The 16,922-nt window shown below is 29.8% G+C and overlaps 1 protein-coding gene across 1 annotated transcript in view; it reads right to left on the bottom strand.

Moving 5' to 3' along the window:
- LOC111029505 (transmembrane and TPR repeat-containing protein CG4050) overlaps positions 1–14,342 on the bottom strand; it is a 51,306-nt gene extending 36,964 nt beyond the window's left edge. Inside the window, exons 1-4 of the mRNA XM_022308518.1 lie at positions 13,690–14,342; positions 8,495–8,701; positions 8,141–8,277; positions 2,480–2,564 (exon numbers count right to left, since the gene is read on the bottom strand). Coding sequence (XP_022164210.1) covers positions 2,480–2,564; positions 8,141–8,277; positions 8,495–8,680 — 408 coding nt within the window. The 5' untranslated portion in view covers positions 8,681–8,701; positions 13,690–14,342. The remainder of the gene's footprint in view (positions 1–2,479; positions 2,565–8,140; positions 8,278–8,494; positions 8,702–13,689) is intronic.
- Positions 14,343–16,922: the final 2,580 nt, after the last annotated feature.

Raw genomic sequence — 16,922 nt, 5'->3', positions numbered from 1 at the left:
GCTCCCCAGAAAAATATTCGAAATACATTTATGGCCGTGAAATAGCAATACGCATGACAACAACAATTTAAGTACTTCCAAAAGTCAGATTTAAAAAAAAATGTAAAGAGCTTTGAATGCATATACAAGTCAATTACTTAACACTTTTTCAACTTAAGCAAATTCTTGACGGGAACAACATTTTAAGTTGCTTTCATTTCTAAAACCGTATGTTAAAGATATTAAAAACCATTAAAAATATAGAATACATGCACTGACCAACCAATGCAAACCGAATTTCTTTATCAAATCAAAAATGTTTGCATTTTTTAAATCGAACCATTAATTTTTGTCAGTCACCGGCAAGGTCGTTTTGATGAAAAATGGATAAGATTTGCAGGGACCTTAAGGAAAATTCGTACTGCATTAAACATGAATTTAAATACAATTCTATACACATCATCACAAATTATACTATAATTCGTACATTTAAATCGGCATTTAAAAAACATTAATAATTTTGTACAGTATTATATTTTATCAGATTTTCGCTTTTTTTCTGCTTAACGAGTAAATTGCATGACTGAAAATAACGAGACCTGCGTATATTAAGTAGATGAAGGAAGGGTTGTCAATGATATTGTTAATGGTAGTGCGAGCCAATGCAAATTAATTTTACAAAGTTAAATATACTCATTTTATTCTGACAAAGCTCGTTTTAAGTAAATAAGTCCATACAAACTCGAGCGTTTACACAAATGTACAAAAGTTGAGTTCGAATAATGCTTATAATCTATTCGAAAATATCTGTTGTGTTACGAATGAACCATGGACGAAGCAAATTGTCGACGTCGATAATGATGATACGTGCGTTTAAAACAAAAACCAGACGTTCGCTGTTCGGGAATTTTACAAACACAAATAAATCAGTTTCGAAACGTCGATGTTTATGTTTAGTAAGCGAGCGTTATTGGATTCATCCATCACTGAATGTCAATAAAATGGCTGACGAAATCTGAGAACAGTCCACCAATAACTGCAGCAATATCACAAATACCTCGACAAATACTTTATATATTGAACGGTACCTAAATTGACGCTCATCGGTATCTGCGGTCCGAGCACGTACGCGATACAGCCGATGGACATTCGCTGGTCTGTTGTGTTATACGGTAACACACGAAATCTACAGACTTACGAGATCTTCGAGTCCCGACAAACGATAAACAATAATAATATAATATAGCAAAATGAGAGACGGGAGGTTATAGGTCGGCCGATCAATATTGTTGTTGGTTTCTAGACTCTCATACCGTAGGATTGTATGTGGAGGTATATATAGGGCATTATTATGCGAAAGGCTAATAAAAATAATATTAAAACACTACACCCTCCTGACTTTCTTTTTCTTTTTTTTTAAACCTGCAAGGCTCTCGACACGCAACTAGTGAGGGCGCAAGCCTATTAATAAGCTCAAATCGCTTGCAGCGTCCCCACCCAACGGCGTACGTTGTATGCAAATCAACTCCCTCTAGACGGATGTTTGTATCATTACGTGAAATTTTTTATAAACAGCCGTGTATTGCAAACTGAAACGACGGAGAATTCGCTAAATATAAGTTTGCAATCATCGATATTGCAGATACCTATATATGCGATGATAATAACTATCGAGTGTAATGGTTTTTCTCTTTTGTTTGAATATTAAAAAGTATGTTTCCAAAAACACTTTGTTCAAAATTAAACAATGTATCCGTAATATTGTTAAAATTACAAAAGTGCAATATTGATATATAAACAAAAAATAACTATGCCTTTTCTTGTTGTTTTTTTTTTGATCTTGAACTTCAACCACAGAAGCTTATTAACTACCTATGTAATTACAATACAATTCAGGTTTTTTTCCTACTTACATTTCGTGGTATTCGTTAACGATTGTTATGGTTGTTTTTACCTGACGAGCTCTCCGTAATAATTAATTAATTCACATTAATTTTTATACTAAACATTGTGTAAATTTAAAAGCAACGTTACTCGTGCAAGGCATCTGGATAATAAACCAAGATATATAATGTGTAATGATTTATATGAATGATGTGAGCAATTAGTATCTACCTAATTTAAGTAGTTAGTATAAATTATTAATTTCTTATTCACACCAAGTCATTATTATGTATTGAAAAAATACAACAAACTAATTGTATTAAACAATTATAATAAATTGCACACATATCAAAAAAAAAAAAATAAATCAAATGCGTGGAGACTAGATTGTATGCAAATATTCTACATTAAATTTAATTAGACAACATTTTAAATTGCGAATAGCTTTTATATACATGTCACGAAGACGTAGTTTATGAAAATGTCATGGTAGTCAAAGATTAAATTTCCCTTTGGGTTTTATTCATTATAAAAATATTTACAGTGTTAATACCCAAAAATAAACACGCGATTTTATATAGCTTATAATAAATATAAATAACTGAATAATACTTACGGCCTCTGTGTGTATGGGGTGAATAGCAAAAAGCATAGCAGCCATAAAACTAGTGAACTCGGACGCCATTATAGTATGACAGACTCTGTAAAATAAATAACAAAAAAAAAAACCGTACATGAATACATTGTTAAAGTATATTTACTGAACAGGAAATATTTTTTAATGGGGAAAAAATGAGACGTCGTTGGACGACGGTGGTGAAATAATATAATGAAAAACATTATACTTAATGAGACTATATTGTAATATCAAATAATTATATAATTTGTTTTTTATATAGGTAAGGTTTTAAGACGTAATAATATTATAAAATATGAAAATACGATAAATGGATATGGACATTATGTTTATATCGTACCTATAATATTCTTTAGGAAATATCGTGATCTTTAGTCCCTAGGAGTATTAAAGTAAGAATAAATCCTCGGTTGCAGTCATTATAATTTTTTAAAAGGTATACAAAATAAAGAAATATGGTCAAAGTTTAGTTTTTAAAAGAATTAAAACCATTCGTCAACTTTGTTTATTTGTACGTATAAGTAAGAATATCTCAAAAGCACATTCTTGAAAAAATACCTATCCGACAAAAAAAAATTTCAAATCAAAAATAAATAAAACATAATATTGTAACAATGTTTATAGGCGAGGTGTGAATTGTTGTTTTATTTATAAGGCTGATAGAGTTTGAACGTAGGTAATGTTAAATCAAACTCTAAAAAAATATAATCAAAGTCAACAAAACATGACATCGAAAAAATATTTGATACATAAATAGAACGATATTTAAATAAAAACTAATAAACAATTGAAATTGATAATTAATTAAAAATTATAACAAATTTGTTCGATATGACGAACAGAACTATGTGTAAGCTGGATTTTTCAAAAAATATTTCAGTTACTAATATACTTTTATATATTGCAAAAACAATTACATTAATGAATTTTTGTTTTCAGTGTTAAAAACTAAAGAACGATTTGATATAGAGACACCAATTAAATTATAAACCATGCGTATAATACCTACTGTTGGATTGTGAATGGCAATGCTAAAAGTGTATTGGTTTTTCCAGAGGTTTTACAATAATAATATAGTTTTTCTTTTTGTTTTTTTTTTGTCTAATCTGTTTTAAAATAGCTTGCTCGAATAAGCATGAAACTCAATATAATATTTTTTTTTTCGTCCATCGGCGGCTAAACAATCAATTGTTACATATTAGCAGAACATTAAAATAATAAACTATAAGAAATTAAATAATATAAATAACAAATTAATATCTTAGATAATCGACAAGTTAAAGACTTATTCAAAAATTTAAATTATTAAAATTAGCATGGTGCAGTATTTTGCACAAGGCTGATTGTAGCCATCATAGGAAGTAGTGGGGAAGTAGACATTAAAGCGTTAATGGTTTCTGGATAAGTATGCATTAACACGTACATTTATGCTGGACAGAAATCGAGTTTAATTGAAATGAAAATTCAGTACAAAAAATGTTTAGTTGAAATAATAGGTTTTAAAATAAGTCTGAAGTAATCATATTATTACAAATTTGTGTTAAATTCCTACCTACCTACATATTGGTACGGTTACAATTATTTTCTCTGAATACAAAGTAGGTAAAGGTTTATAAACAAACTATACCTACACATGTAATTTACCTTTGTTTAAGGATCCTTATTTTGATATCGTTAAAATACAATTTATTATAATTTATGCGATTGTGTAATAGAAGAACCCTAGAAAGTAATTTTCTACCTATCTTCTGTACAGTAACATGATGTAACATGCGTTTAGTGCGTACAAATGTACGTATCATAATATATCTAGCCGGTGGGTCATCGGCGAGAAAAACCACAACCTTCGGAGGATATAAAATAGAATCGAGGTTAATAGTAGTTTCATATATTATTTGAAAAGAGTTTTTCCATATTATTAAAGTAGCTATTCTTTATTGTGGTACTTATATGCGCGGAGGGGGCGGATCGATTAAAACGTGTGCAAAACGCCGTTGAACTATATGGACAAAAGAAAGTGAAAATAACCCTTGAAAGGGCGCAGGAAGGGTGTGAAAGGGTAATAATTTTCCGGCGACCAAAATACAATGGTTAAGCCTGCCCTTAATAATACATGGGATCCTAATGGTGTTTACTTATTATAATATATTGTATAATGTATATCACAAAATATTAAAAGTTATTTGATCATCACCAATGAACAATGAATAAGAGTAATAAAAGTTAAGTAAATTAGAAGTTTACGAAACTTTTCTTTTCGAGTTGGGTTATGACTTATGGGCTACGACATAGTACCATGTTTAAATAAACATAAGGTATATAGTGTACCTAATTATTACCATCGAGCTGAAAGTTGAACATTCTTTTTACCAAATCACTCGTTATAAATCAAATAGGTGAACTCCAACAAATTGTTTTTGAACACGTTGATAACATATTTTGTTAAATTGTAATAATATCTTCAGTAATTTAATTAAAAAATTAAACGTACCTATTAAGTATTCACCTTACATAAATTATTTTTGTATCTTGTACGGATATTAAGAAATAAAAGCAAATAAATTTCTGAGAAATTGCTTACATGTTTAATTTATATGAATGATAAGAAGCAGAAAATAAAAGTGAAGTAAACATTAAGAAAACCACCGAGTGTAAAGAAATTTGTCAAAACGATAAAGCGTGTGGATGACAGGGAACAAGTCTACGGACGGCCATAAACCTTGGTAAACAGTTTCTTAATAGGCTTTAATGGTTTGCGTTCCAAATATAAAGTGCACAAAGACTATAATTATATATATTATATTATTGTTATATGGTCAGACTGAATGTTAGCTTCATAAACATTCTTCTTCCATTACTAGTAATGGATTATTGTTAAAATGAACAAAGTTTATAATAATTTGCGTGAACGAACACAAAGAATTGTTTTTCCCGTATCCACTGTGAACGATGAAAAAGCGCTTTAATTTAGGTATGAAAAATTGTTAAAATTAATACGATAAATGGGAGCTGTCGGAAATTCGTCTGGATTACGTCGTTGTGTTGTCTCGATTAAACATGGGATTCCAGCCAAGAAATTTGTTACTGCAGTATAAGCCGCATAGTAAACTGAAAAGGATCTTTCGTTTCTACCGATTCAATGTGGGTACCTATATACTTAATTAGTTATTACGGTTTATCATCAGATATATATATAATATAACTCATATTGTTGATAGCATGCGTTTTATACGTATTAATTATTCATAACGTTTCCTGGGGTATATTTAAATACAATTAATATTAAGATCGTTGTTGCACGTGTTGATTAATAATACTGTTGGAAACTCCAAAGTAATAAGATAAAATGCATAGGCACTATTTTAAATACCTGCAGGTACGAATTTGAGATGAAATGAGCTTTTATATTTAAACTAGATTTAAACTATTGAGTTTACTTGAAAATGAATATTATACCTGTTCATACATATATTATTATAATTCAAATTTGAGAAATTTGTTGGTTATTTTTCTTTTATATCCGTAAACTTTCAGTTAGGTAGCTACACCTATAAATAATTGAATATTAAGATCCGTTAGTATGGGCGGTAAGATGAATGAAGTAATAATGATAGGATATGACCCTACTCAAACCTCTAAGCTTCATAATTAAATAACTTTATTTCATTTTATATTAATATAAGTTGTCAGTAATAAATAATTTTACATTAAATAAAAATGATATACTTATTATGCATACATAATAAAAGAAAAATATAACAATAATAATAAGACACAGTGAAATATTTAAAAACTTTGGAAAGACTAAGTTATTTAAATGTTTTAAGACTTTAAACATAATATATATATATATATATATATATATATATACATACATATATGATTAAACAACAATATATAGGTATAAATATAAATAATAAAATCATTTTAAGTACGACCATATGCAGATTAAGTTTTTCATTTCATAACTGCAGAGCTGCAGTCGAGAAAATATTATTGATCCACCAAGGAAAACAAATTTGATAATCCCCTCCTCCCCCCCCCCCCCCCAGCAATCGAACATACTTATTATTTATTAGCAATATTTTATAAACATGTTCATACTTAATAAAATTAAAATGTAAACAAAACGTTTATGTTTACGCATGGATATGTTAGTTTTTAAAATATACGAGTACATATTTCAATGTACTGGAATGGAGGAGATACATACATACCAAAGATTATTTTACTTAGGAGGTTCATTTTTTTTTGAAATACCAAGGGACCGGGAAGGTAGCTAGCTCCAACTGTTTAATCGAAATATGTGCCACAAACCCAAGCCGCATATGTAACGGGATACATTTTTTTTAGTGGTTTTTTTCGTTGTTCAATAACTAGTGACGGAATTATAGAATCAGAATATTTCGTATGTTATTTTTCACTAAAGAAATACGTTTAGATAACATTTAGGTAACGTCGAGGGTAACATAATTAAATCAATCAAATATAATTATTGAGGGCATCCAAGTATACTTTGAAAAATAAATTATTTGAGCAATTCAAATACTTCAGAAGTACATAATTTATCGTTATCATTTAGAAGTAACAAATGTATATAGTATAAGTATATACATAGTTATGAGGCCGTATAAGGGAATTCCTTTAAAATATATTGTATATTCTACATAAATTCAGATTTGCAATTATTTAGATCATATAGAAATATAAGATATTAATATTAGATATACCTATTATAGAAATATATACATTTCAACCACAGCAAGTTAACAATAATTTAGTTCATTAGTATAATATTATACCTATATAGTTTACATAATTTAAAAATAAACGGCTACATTTCTTGCTCTGATAGAGCATTAAAATTGACATTAAATTAAAATTTCAATATCATATTCATTTTTATATTAAGAGCATAAATATCAAATACATTATGATTATAATATTATTAAATATAAACGTGCAGGTATATACTAATAAAATACAAAATATTAACTTTCACACCTAACAATAATATTTTTTATTTAATTTTGGAGTATATAGAGATTATTGTTAGTTGAATGTAAAAACATAATTGGAAATATAATTTTATTCCATTTATTGAATAATATGAAACGAGCATCTGTCGGAATACGTTTTTAAACAAATTTAACGCGTATTTAATTTAAAGCTCCTGTAGTGTAGGCACCAACTATTACATCGGTTTGATAAAAAATAAATGTATGTGCGGGTAATTATTAATGTATAAAAGGATAAATGTAAATTATAAGGAATTCTAAGGTATAGAGTCGTTCAAAGTTCTAGGGCCCATAGTGGTTTTAGGAGGTGCAAAGTTTTCACAAAGTTTTGTTTTTCGAATACTGTTGCTGGGATTAATAATTTTATCATGGAAGGAGTATTTTGTACGGGGTCAAATTCTACGCATTTTGTAATCCACACAGCTAGACATGGCTCTCAGATTCACGTGTGTGAATACAAAGTTGTAATATAGTTAATGAGATTTGCACCACAAAAGTGGATAAATTACAATCCTTTTCTTTGATTTTGTAATAAATGTTTTTCCATAATCCAATTTTATCTCAATTTTAACTAGGTACAACAAATGTGTTTTTACATAACAGGTACATGATTAAAACTCACCGATAGTAGAGAACACTTGTTATGGCGTGGAGTAGTATGTTCACAAGATGATATCCCATAGGTTCCAACTGATGGATCATGTAATTCCATCTGAACGTTAAAACCGTTAAAGGTCGATATGACTTATGACTTTGTTCCTGAAAAAAAAAGAAAAAAACGTTGAAATACAAAACTACAATTATTATCTATACCTACCTACAGTGTTCTTATAAATAAAAAGAAAACAACGGGAAGTCACTTCATAGATATAGACGGTTTGTATTAAAATATAAAATAAGATAAAATTAAACGAAATAAAAACAAAAAAAAATACTTATAGATATTTGTTTTTATATATTTGTAGGAATATTTTACCTTGTGCATTGGCGTGCCCCAAAAATCGTTGTAAAATATGTTCCATACAGGAGTTTGAGGTTTTAGATCTCGGTTGTCTTTTATAGCACTAATGTCATCGAACACGAAGTCGCAGTAGAGACTGTTGTAGTAGCATGCCAAGCATGTAAAAAATATTATTGACGATACGGCTACCGATGACGCCATGGCGCTGCTTCACTTAGTGATCTGCAAATGTTTAACATAAATATTCAAATAAAAAATTACGATGTTTTGTGTTTTTTATGAATTATTACATGAAATTACAGGGGAAAACACGCAGGTATAAAGTAAATTATAGGTATAATATAGTTTATTTTATTTTATTTCGGTTTGCTTAGTACCTCGCCTAAGTAGACCTACCTTTTACTCAGTTTTTTGTTTTGTTTTAATTGTATAGATTTAGCACGTTTTGTTTTACTTAACAAAAATGTGTTTAAATTGCAAATAACGATACTAACTAACAAAATACTTTTACCAACAAAAAACAAAACTACTAACCACAACAACAATAAAATTATTATACTTTATTTGAGATTTCGATTTTCTCAATATTTAGTGGGTACCCTGCTGTCACCTGTACCACGTAGTTTGTATGTAAAAAAAACGTATGACCTACACCTACCTGCATATTTCAAAGTTATATGAAAATGTCGTTTAATAATATCAACTGCCTATTTATAAAGGAGATAAATGCATTTGCAGTTTTTCATATTTATTCCGGCATTTATAAACGTTTTATACGCTCTTTAACATAAATTTAACTTTGTTGACAAAGTAAATCCGCCGTTAGTGAATATGCATAGATAGGTGTTAAGAAAACGTTATTGGTTATGTTTATTTTAAAAACGTACCTATAGACTATTTGTTTTTTTATAAAGGTTGCTTGTACATATCGGTCAATGTTAACGTTTTACATTTTTGAAATGTAACAAAAAAATACAATTTAAAGTATTAAACCTGGTGCGTAGAATATTGTTTAGCTAGTAATTTTTTTTCTAGTTATTTTTTACAAGTATACCGAACAAAAGAAAACTTTCGTAAATGTTTGCATATTTTTAACTTTAAGTTTTTCCCTTTTTTCACTCAAAGTAGGTAGTTGTGACTCAGTACTAAATTATTCGTTTTAAGTGTTATTATAATACGCAGTAGTCTAGCTAGTTACACAAAAATAGCATAACAAATATGATGAACAGATAAATTTTACGCGAGTTAGGTACATATTATTATAAATTATTATGATGTTTGTAAATGTTTGTAGTTCTTAAGCAAATATATAATACATAATTCAATAATTCCGAATTCAACCTCAAGTTTTCAATGGGAAAAGTGTCACATAAAGGTACGTAAACATGTATAATACACCTATATTTCGTAAATATTTCAGTAATGGTCGAGAATATTATTATTATTATTTTAATTTTAATTTTAATCATGTCGTTATGCATTGCAAATAAAGTTGTGATAATTATGGCATAGCGCTTATGCTGTAAAGATTTTACAGAGAAAATTATATAAAATTAAAATGAAATCAAATAAACATTCCATCGGAAGAATATAAATAAATAAATAAATACAATTCAGTTCGTTTGTAAAACACGACGTGTTACGAATATTAATTATACAACTATAGTGTGTCTTTCAGCATCAATAGGTACGTGTAAGTAGACTGTATATACACTCAGCTTTGTTAGACAAAGTTGTTCAGAATACTGTTTGAAGAAGTCGACTAAAAATGTAGAAGATTCCCCCGAACTATACAATAAGTCAATAATAATAACTAAATATTATAATTTAATAGGATTTAATTTCGAATTTCGAAATGAAAAAGTTTTTAAAAAAAAATGTATTAATAAGCACCCAGTTCCAATATAATTTTGTCCACAAAAATACGTTCTACGGATATAATGATCATATTATAAGTAGAATCAACCAAATTTGAAACATTTTTTTTTTTTTACTAATTTGAAGGTAATATTCTTAGTGCCACATTGAACTCCGTTTTTCAATATTTTAATCTCAAACATAATAATATTATGTCTTTAAAAATAATAAAAATTTTAAGCTATTTTGCTTACAAATTATATTATACCATTAATTGAAATAAAATAAAAATCGGAGTTCAATGCAGGAAATATTCTTTTTTTAGATAAAAAAAATAATTATGAAAATCCGACAATTCTATAAGGCTTGAGAATTCATTTCCTGTGAAGTAATTTTTTTCGATATAATATACCGTATCAACCTCCCTCCAATCTCAAATAGTTCCGAGCAATAGATTAGTGTGGAAAAGTATTATAATTAAAGTATAAACTAAAATATAAAATATAATATTCAAAATTTATAGAATTGCGGAAAATTTTAAAACCGGTATCAGGCCCCTTAAGTATACACAGCTATCACAACATAAAATAATAAGTAAATCGAGTTACATGAATAGTTGTATAGGTATAAAGTCAGATATATATTAAACATAACAAAAAACCTAATGGACAAGGTTAACATAAAAGTATCAAACTACTGAAGCGTAATAATCGATTCCTAATCATTCTAAATAATGTAGGTACCTACACGCGCATTAGTTCATCAATATAATTCTATACAATATAACAATACTACATTACATCATAATTAAAACTGATGAAACATAACTTACCTGTATATTTTATATTTTTATTCTCGTACAATTATTTTTAGTAGAAGTTTAAGGGAAAGGATATGATTTTGATACTACCTATACCTACTATAAAAAAAAAAGTTGTAAACAATATTGAGAAATGCCTATACCTACTTAGGCAGATAATTCTGATTCCGATTGAGATTAATATTATATTTTATGTTTATAATTTCACTATATAAATAATAAAGTATTTTTTTTTTTACCATTTTAATTTTTACTGTGAAATTGAAAGTAACTAAAAAAAAATTACATTTTAATTAGGTACCTAAATGTTAACAAGTAAAATAGACGGCCCCGTTGTATTTTATTTTTCATATAACAATTTAATAAAGGCTAAAATAAAAATATAACAAACGATGACTAAAAATTACGTGAAAAGGACCAAAATTAATTTTTAATTTAGTTGTAAATTTAAAACAAAAATTAATATACTTAGTGAATTTTTTATTTGTTTTTCAGATCAAATTTTTTTAACACAATATTCTATTATTATCACTTGATATAAAATTACAGAATGAATATATTATGTATAGCTACTAAGTTAAGTTATTTTTAACACAAAATTAAATTTTAGAAAATCAATTTTTGTTAATATATCAGCTTCGGAATATACAGGTTTTATTTTTTTACAGTAGAGCAACCGAGTTTTCAATTTTAACAATACTGCAAAGTAAAAAAAGGTCAATAAAGTCGACGCTTTGAAAGAGTAAAATCGAGCACAGAACTATACAATGGGTAGTTTAGACGATAAAATGTATTGGTACCACGTGTGATCCAAATGATGTACGACTGAAGCTATTAATTATTATATTGAATAGAAAATATCTTGATAGAAATAGATCAATCAACACTATATTTAAAGCCAAACAATTGTACAATGTTACAATTTTACACACATTGACATTACTTATTCTAAGAGCTACATGCGACTGAATGTACCTATAGGTATGAAACAATTTTTTTTAGTAATTTGAAAAAGACCAAACAATATTTTTTATTTTTTTAAGCTTGTACGCAGACATACATAATACAAAAAATGCATTAATTGTCCATTATAAACTAATTTAAATTCGAGATTAAAGTAGTTTAGAAATTATGTACCTATTATAGGTATAATAGTATTTTATTTCTATCAAATTTTAACCAGGAATTATTGTGTCTCGATATTTGGAGATGAGAATAAAAAACCTACACGTCATATTTTAATTGGTTTCAATCTCAGGTTTATTATGATAGAATAAGAACTGAGTGAATTGCGACTTGCGCGCTTCCTGCTGTAGCTGTTTTATACATCATTGAACTCTCTCATTTAGCGAACAATGACCATCGAGACGAGGAAAAAAACGACTATTTTCGGGAACTATCGCCTGAACATCCTGCTCTCATTTTTTTCAATGGTTAGATAAATATGTTTATTATTAAATTAATTATACATGATTCACGGTATGCATAATACTACAACATTTTCCATGGCGATAATGGGCAGTCGGTATCATGACGTAACTACTAATTAATAAGTCGAATGATTAATTTTAGGTAAGTAGACGAAATACGTCGTAAATTCGCATACAATTGATTAAATCACACAATTTGCTGGAAATTCTAGGTAAATACAAAATAGTATTATTTTATTTAAACAATATTATTATAAAATTGCGCGAAATCGCTCTTCAATCAGGTAAACGACATGATGTATCGTCTATTGAAGTGTTACCCGCATATTATAGCCCATCAAGGGCGCAATTTATACTTCGGTGGGTACCCGGCAGTTTTAACCCATTTTTCAGTCTTAAAAATTCTACGTGGGTCCGTATAATTAGGATCGGTCCTAAACGTTTCGCGTAGGATTTCTTCAGATGTGTACCTACCCACGTACCGCAATTAATATTATAATAATAACAAATAACAATGATATTCCACCTGGTAACGAGAGTTTAATGTTTTACGGTAACAATCCGTTAAAATTCCTCGTGGAACGGATAAATCTAGGTAACAACAGTCTGTTGTAGAATTCCGACTAAACTCAGCACTACTATCTAAACTCATTAGTGCAGGAAACAAGGATGCTCCGGATATCCTATCAGCTAAGGTCAATTTTAAGGATCCTACCGACTTCCTAGGGCTAATATTTGCGCGAATTTCGCGTTCCAGTACCAGCAACTAATTATTTATATACCTGCCTACCAGTAACAAGCATGCCCAGCGCACGATATAAAATATCGTCCCACTATTAATATTGTTCCCCAAATATTATTCTTATAATATATAATTATTATTTTTAAATTAATATTGCAATGCTAATAATGCGTTGTGTGTTTTTCACGTCCCGTGAATGTAATAATAAATAAATCGGGACACTGTCCCGAATCCACTACAACTCGGGACGAGTACCTAGGTCGTACTAAAGGACCTAAAGGACAATAAAAAAATATTTTCGAGAACCAGACCGAGAAGAAAAATGTATAGGTGGTCGGGGGGTAAGTGATGTACTACTCACTGTAAATCGTGATTGTAAATAATAATATTATTATTATTATTTATTTCGTGTCCGTCGTTGACCGGTTCAAACGTTCGGCGTGACCATGTCCACCGAGGCGGCGTACGAGACGACGGGTCCGGTTGTCCGCGGCCGTCGTCGTCACTCGTCACTCGTCACTCGCGCGCGTGCCAACGGCCAGCGAAATTGCGTTACAAAAAAAACGATTATCGTCGCGACGACACCTACCACCGATCTGTTAATCGATTAATTAGTTAATAATAATTATTGTTATCGAATACCTATGGTGTTGTAATGTTATTTATATTGTTGTCGCTTCGTCATCGGCGGTTGTGGTTACGCGTACGCGGCGGCGGCGACGATAATAATCGTTACGGTCGTCCGTTGTCGTCGTCCACGGTGACGACGACGACATGTCGCACGGATTTATTAAATATTTGAATCGAAGCAGTTGTTGTTACCGCGTACCGGACCGAACGATGAAACGGCGGAACAATGAGTGACGACGGCGTCGTCGTGTGGTCGCGACCGAACGTTGGCAAAACGATGTCGTCGGCGTTATCACGGGGACGAGACTGCGGTCGCGGTAACGACGCGCTCCGGCTTGGGACGCATGATTGTGCCCGACCCGAATGTGGTGGGGTTCGTGCGAGGACTATCGCCGCCGCCGCCGCCGCCGCCGCCGCCGCCGCTGCCCGCGCTGCTGCCTTGCTGGTCGTTGCCTCGGCAAGGCGGCGGCGGCGCCTTCCTCGTGAGCGCTGGCGGCGGTGGTCGTATTACGGTATATATATATATATATATATATATATTGTGTATTTTTTCTCGTTTCGTTTTTGTTGTTTTTCTACAACCCATCGACCGCGCCGCCGCCGCACGACCGAGGCCGACGGGTGCCGACGGTTGCCGAACGCTGCGACCCCGTCGCCATACTAGTCTTCGCGCGGTGTACAGTTTTCACTCGCGTCCCCCCCGCGGCCCGCGGCTCGACGTCGCTCGTCTCGCCCGCCCGCCGACACAAGCACGACCGTAGTAATAATAATAATAATAATAATATATTATTATTAATATAATATTATCCACCCCTCATTGTATGATGCCCTCACCCGCCGTCGACGACCGCGATGAAAACAACGACGATAGTATAGGTATACTACTACTAATAATAATAATATTATTATTGTCGTACACGTTTTAAGATGTTAATAAACTATAATTATATGAGTATATTCGCTACAAAATGTTTTTCATCCGAAAATCGTCAGATGAAAGACATAATATCATTTACGATTGAGATAACCGATCATAGACAGATGGCCACCGTTATTAGGGGACCTCGGAATTTACAATACATAAAAATGCATTTTTTTAAATTATAAATATTAAAAAATATATGTTCAATTATTTAAATAATATACCTACGTAATGTTTACTACAAATCTGTAAAGATTAAAAATTATTACATTGTTATCGTGTTTGTGAAAACTTTGAGTTCGAATGGTTGATTATCCCGCACTATAATTGTATGGTGGAGGAGTCTACAAATTTAAACTTTCATGTGGTCGATTGAGACCAACATTTATAAATTGTAATTATTAATTTGCTTTAAATAATTCGAGTCATGCCATGGGTGGGGGGTCAACCACCTGCAGTAGAAGAGGGTGTAGAAACGCTACTGTTGAGTTATAGTAAAGGCTCCATAATATTCTATCTTGCCTTATGTCTTAAAATATTATTTAGGTTGCGTTTATAGTTATATTCTTATTTAATTGTTTGTACAAATTCTATTTTTTAAGTATATATAAGTGTGAACTATCAAAATGATTAGGTATAAGAGGTACGTATAAGTACATATATGTAATATTGTTACCGGTATTTTTTTATTTATTGGCAGGCAATGTATATTGTTGACAACGACGATCTAAAACAATACTTGGAATAAAGTAATTTAGTATCTATATACAAACAAAATAATAATAATAATAATAATAATAATAATACACCCATAACAGTATAGTATGCACGATTTCCCGAAAGAAAAAAACAATAATAAACTATTAAAATAATATAATATGAAAAATAAATTTTATGTAAGACGAGAATTGAATGCAAAATGTGCTTACATATTATAATTTATAGGATGTGTATTATGTGTAGGCACCACTAGGAGTTGTGTAAAATAATTACTGACCGAAGTTATAGTTCCTTAATCTTCTTATTAAATATTAGGTAAAGAGAGAACAATAGACTTCACAGTTTTGATTACTTATTACATTAGATTTAAAGTTAGGTACCTATCTATATATTATTATATTGAAATCAATTTTTTATGCAGTTGGGTTTAGAACGAAAATAATATTGCTTTCAGTATATTTGTAGGTCGAGCTGTTAAAATGTCTATGCTATATTAATCGAGATACGAACTCGAAATGATGGAGACAAAATTATTTTTGAACAGTGTTATAATTCAAAAACTATTAAAAGTTCATAATATTGCATAGGTACTAATCTATACTTGTCAATCAATTTTTATAATTTCCGTGTTCTAAATAAATTTATTGATAAACAAAAAAAAAAAATAATAATAAATGAGTAGTAAACCACAATAACTATTATACAAATCAGAAAATATATCAATCGTAAATATTAAATATCACAATATTTGTAATTTTGCTACTCCGATAAAATACATTTTCTGCTTACTGATGCTAAACTCTGTAATATTATTTAGTATATTTATTCATGTTTCATCAAAATTTGCCAATTAGAGGATTATTTTATAAGCATATGATATAAATTGTAAATCCTTTCAACGATCATAAGTGATCGTAGACATATTCAAAAACATTTTTTGAGACATAACTATTTAAACTCTTTTTAATTAATAACATTTTGAATAATAATAGTATTGCAGGCGTTTTGAGATTTCTAGTAAAACTATATGTACCTATATTATATATAAATGTATATGAAACATAATAGCAATAGAACTTTTTACGTACCTACATATATATTTAACGTAATATATATTTTTCTTCGGTAATCTTTGACCTTGTCAGACCTACTGACGTTTCGTTATCGTTTAAACTGGAAAGTTTAAATTGTACTATAAGTATAACTATATATTATTATAAGCAAGTCCAATATACTTACAAAAGTTATCAGTAGAAATTATTTTTCATAATATTAGGTGAATTCTTTCTTGAAATCAATTAAAAAATTTTGATTTTAATTTC

The sequence above is a fragment of the Myzus persicae genome, unplaced genomic scaffold, assembly GCF_001856785.1.
Source record: "Myzus persicae strain clone G006 unplaced genomic scaffold, MPER_G0061.0, whole genome shotgun sequence".
NCBI classification, from domain to species: Eukaryota; Metazoa; Arthropoda; class Insecta; order Hemiptera; family Aphididae; genus Myzus; species Myzus persicae.
The sequence above is the reverse complement of the archived record's forward strand: the minus strand, read 5'-3'. Positions and strand labels throughout refer to the sequence as shown.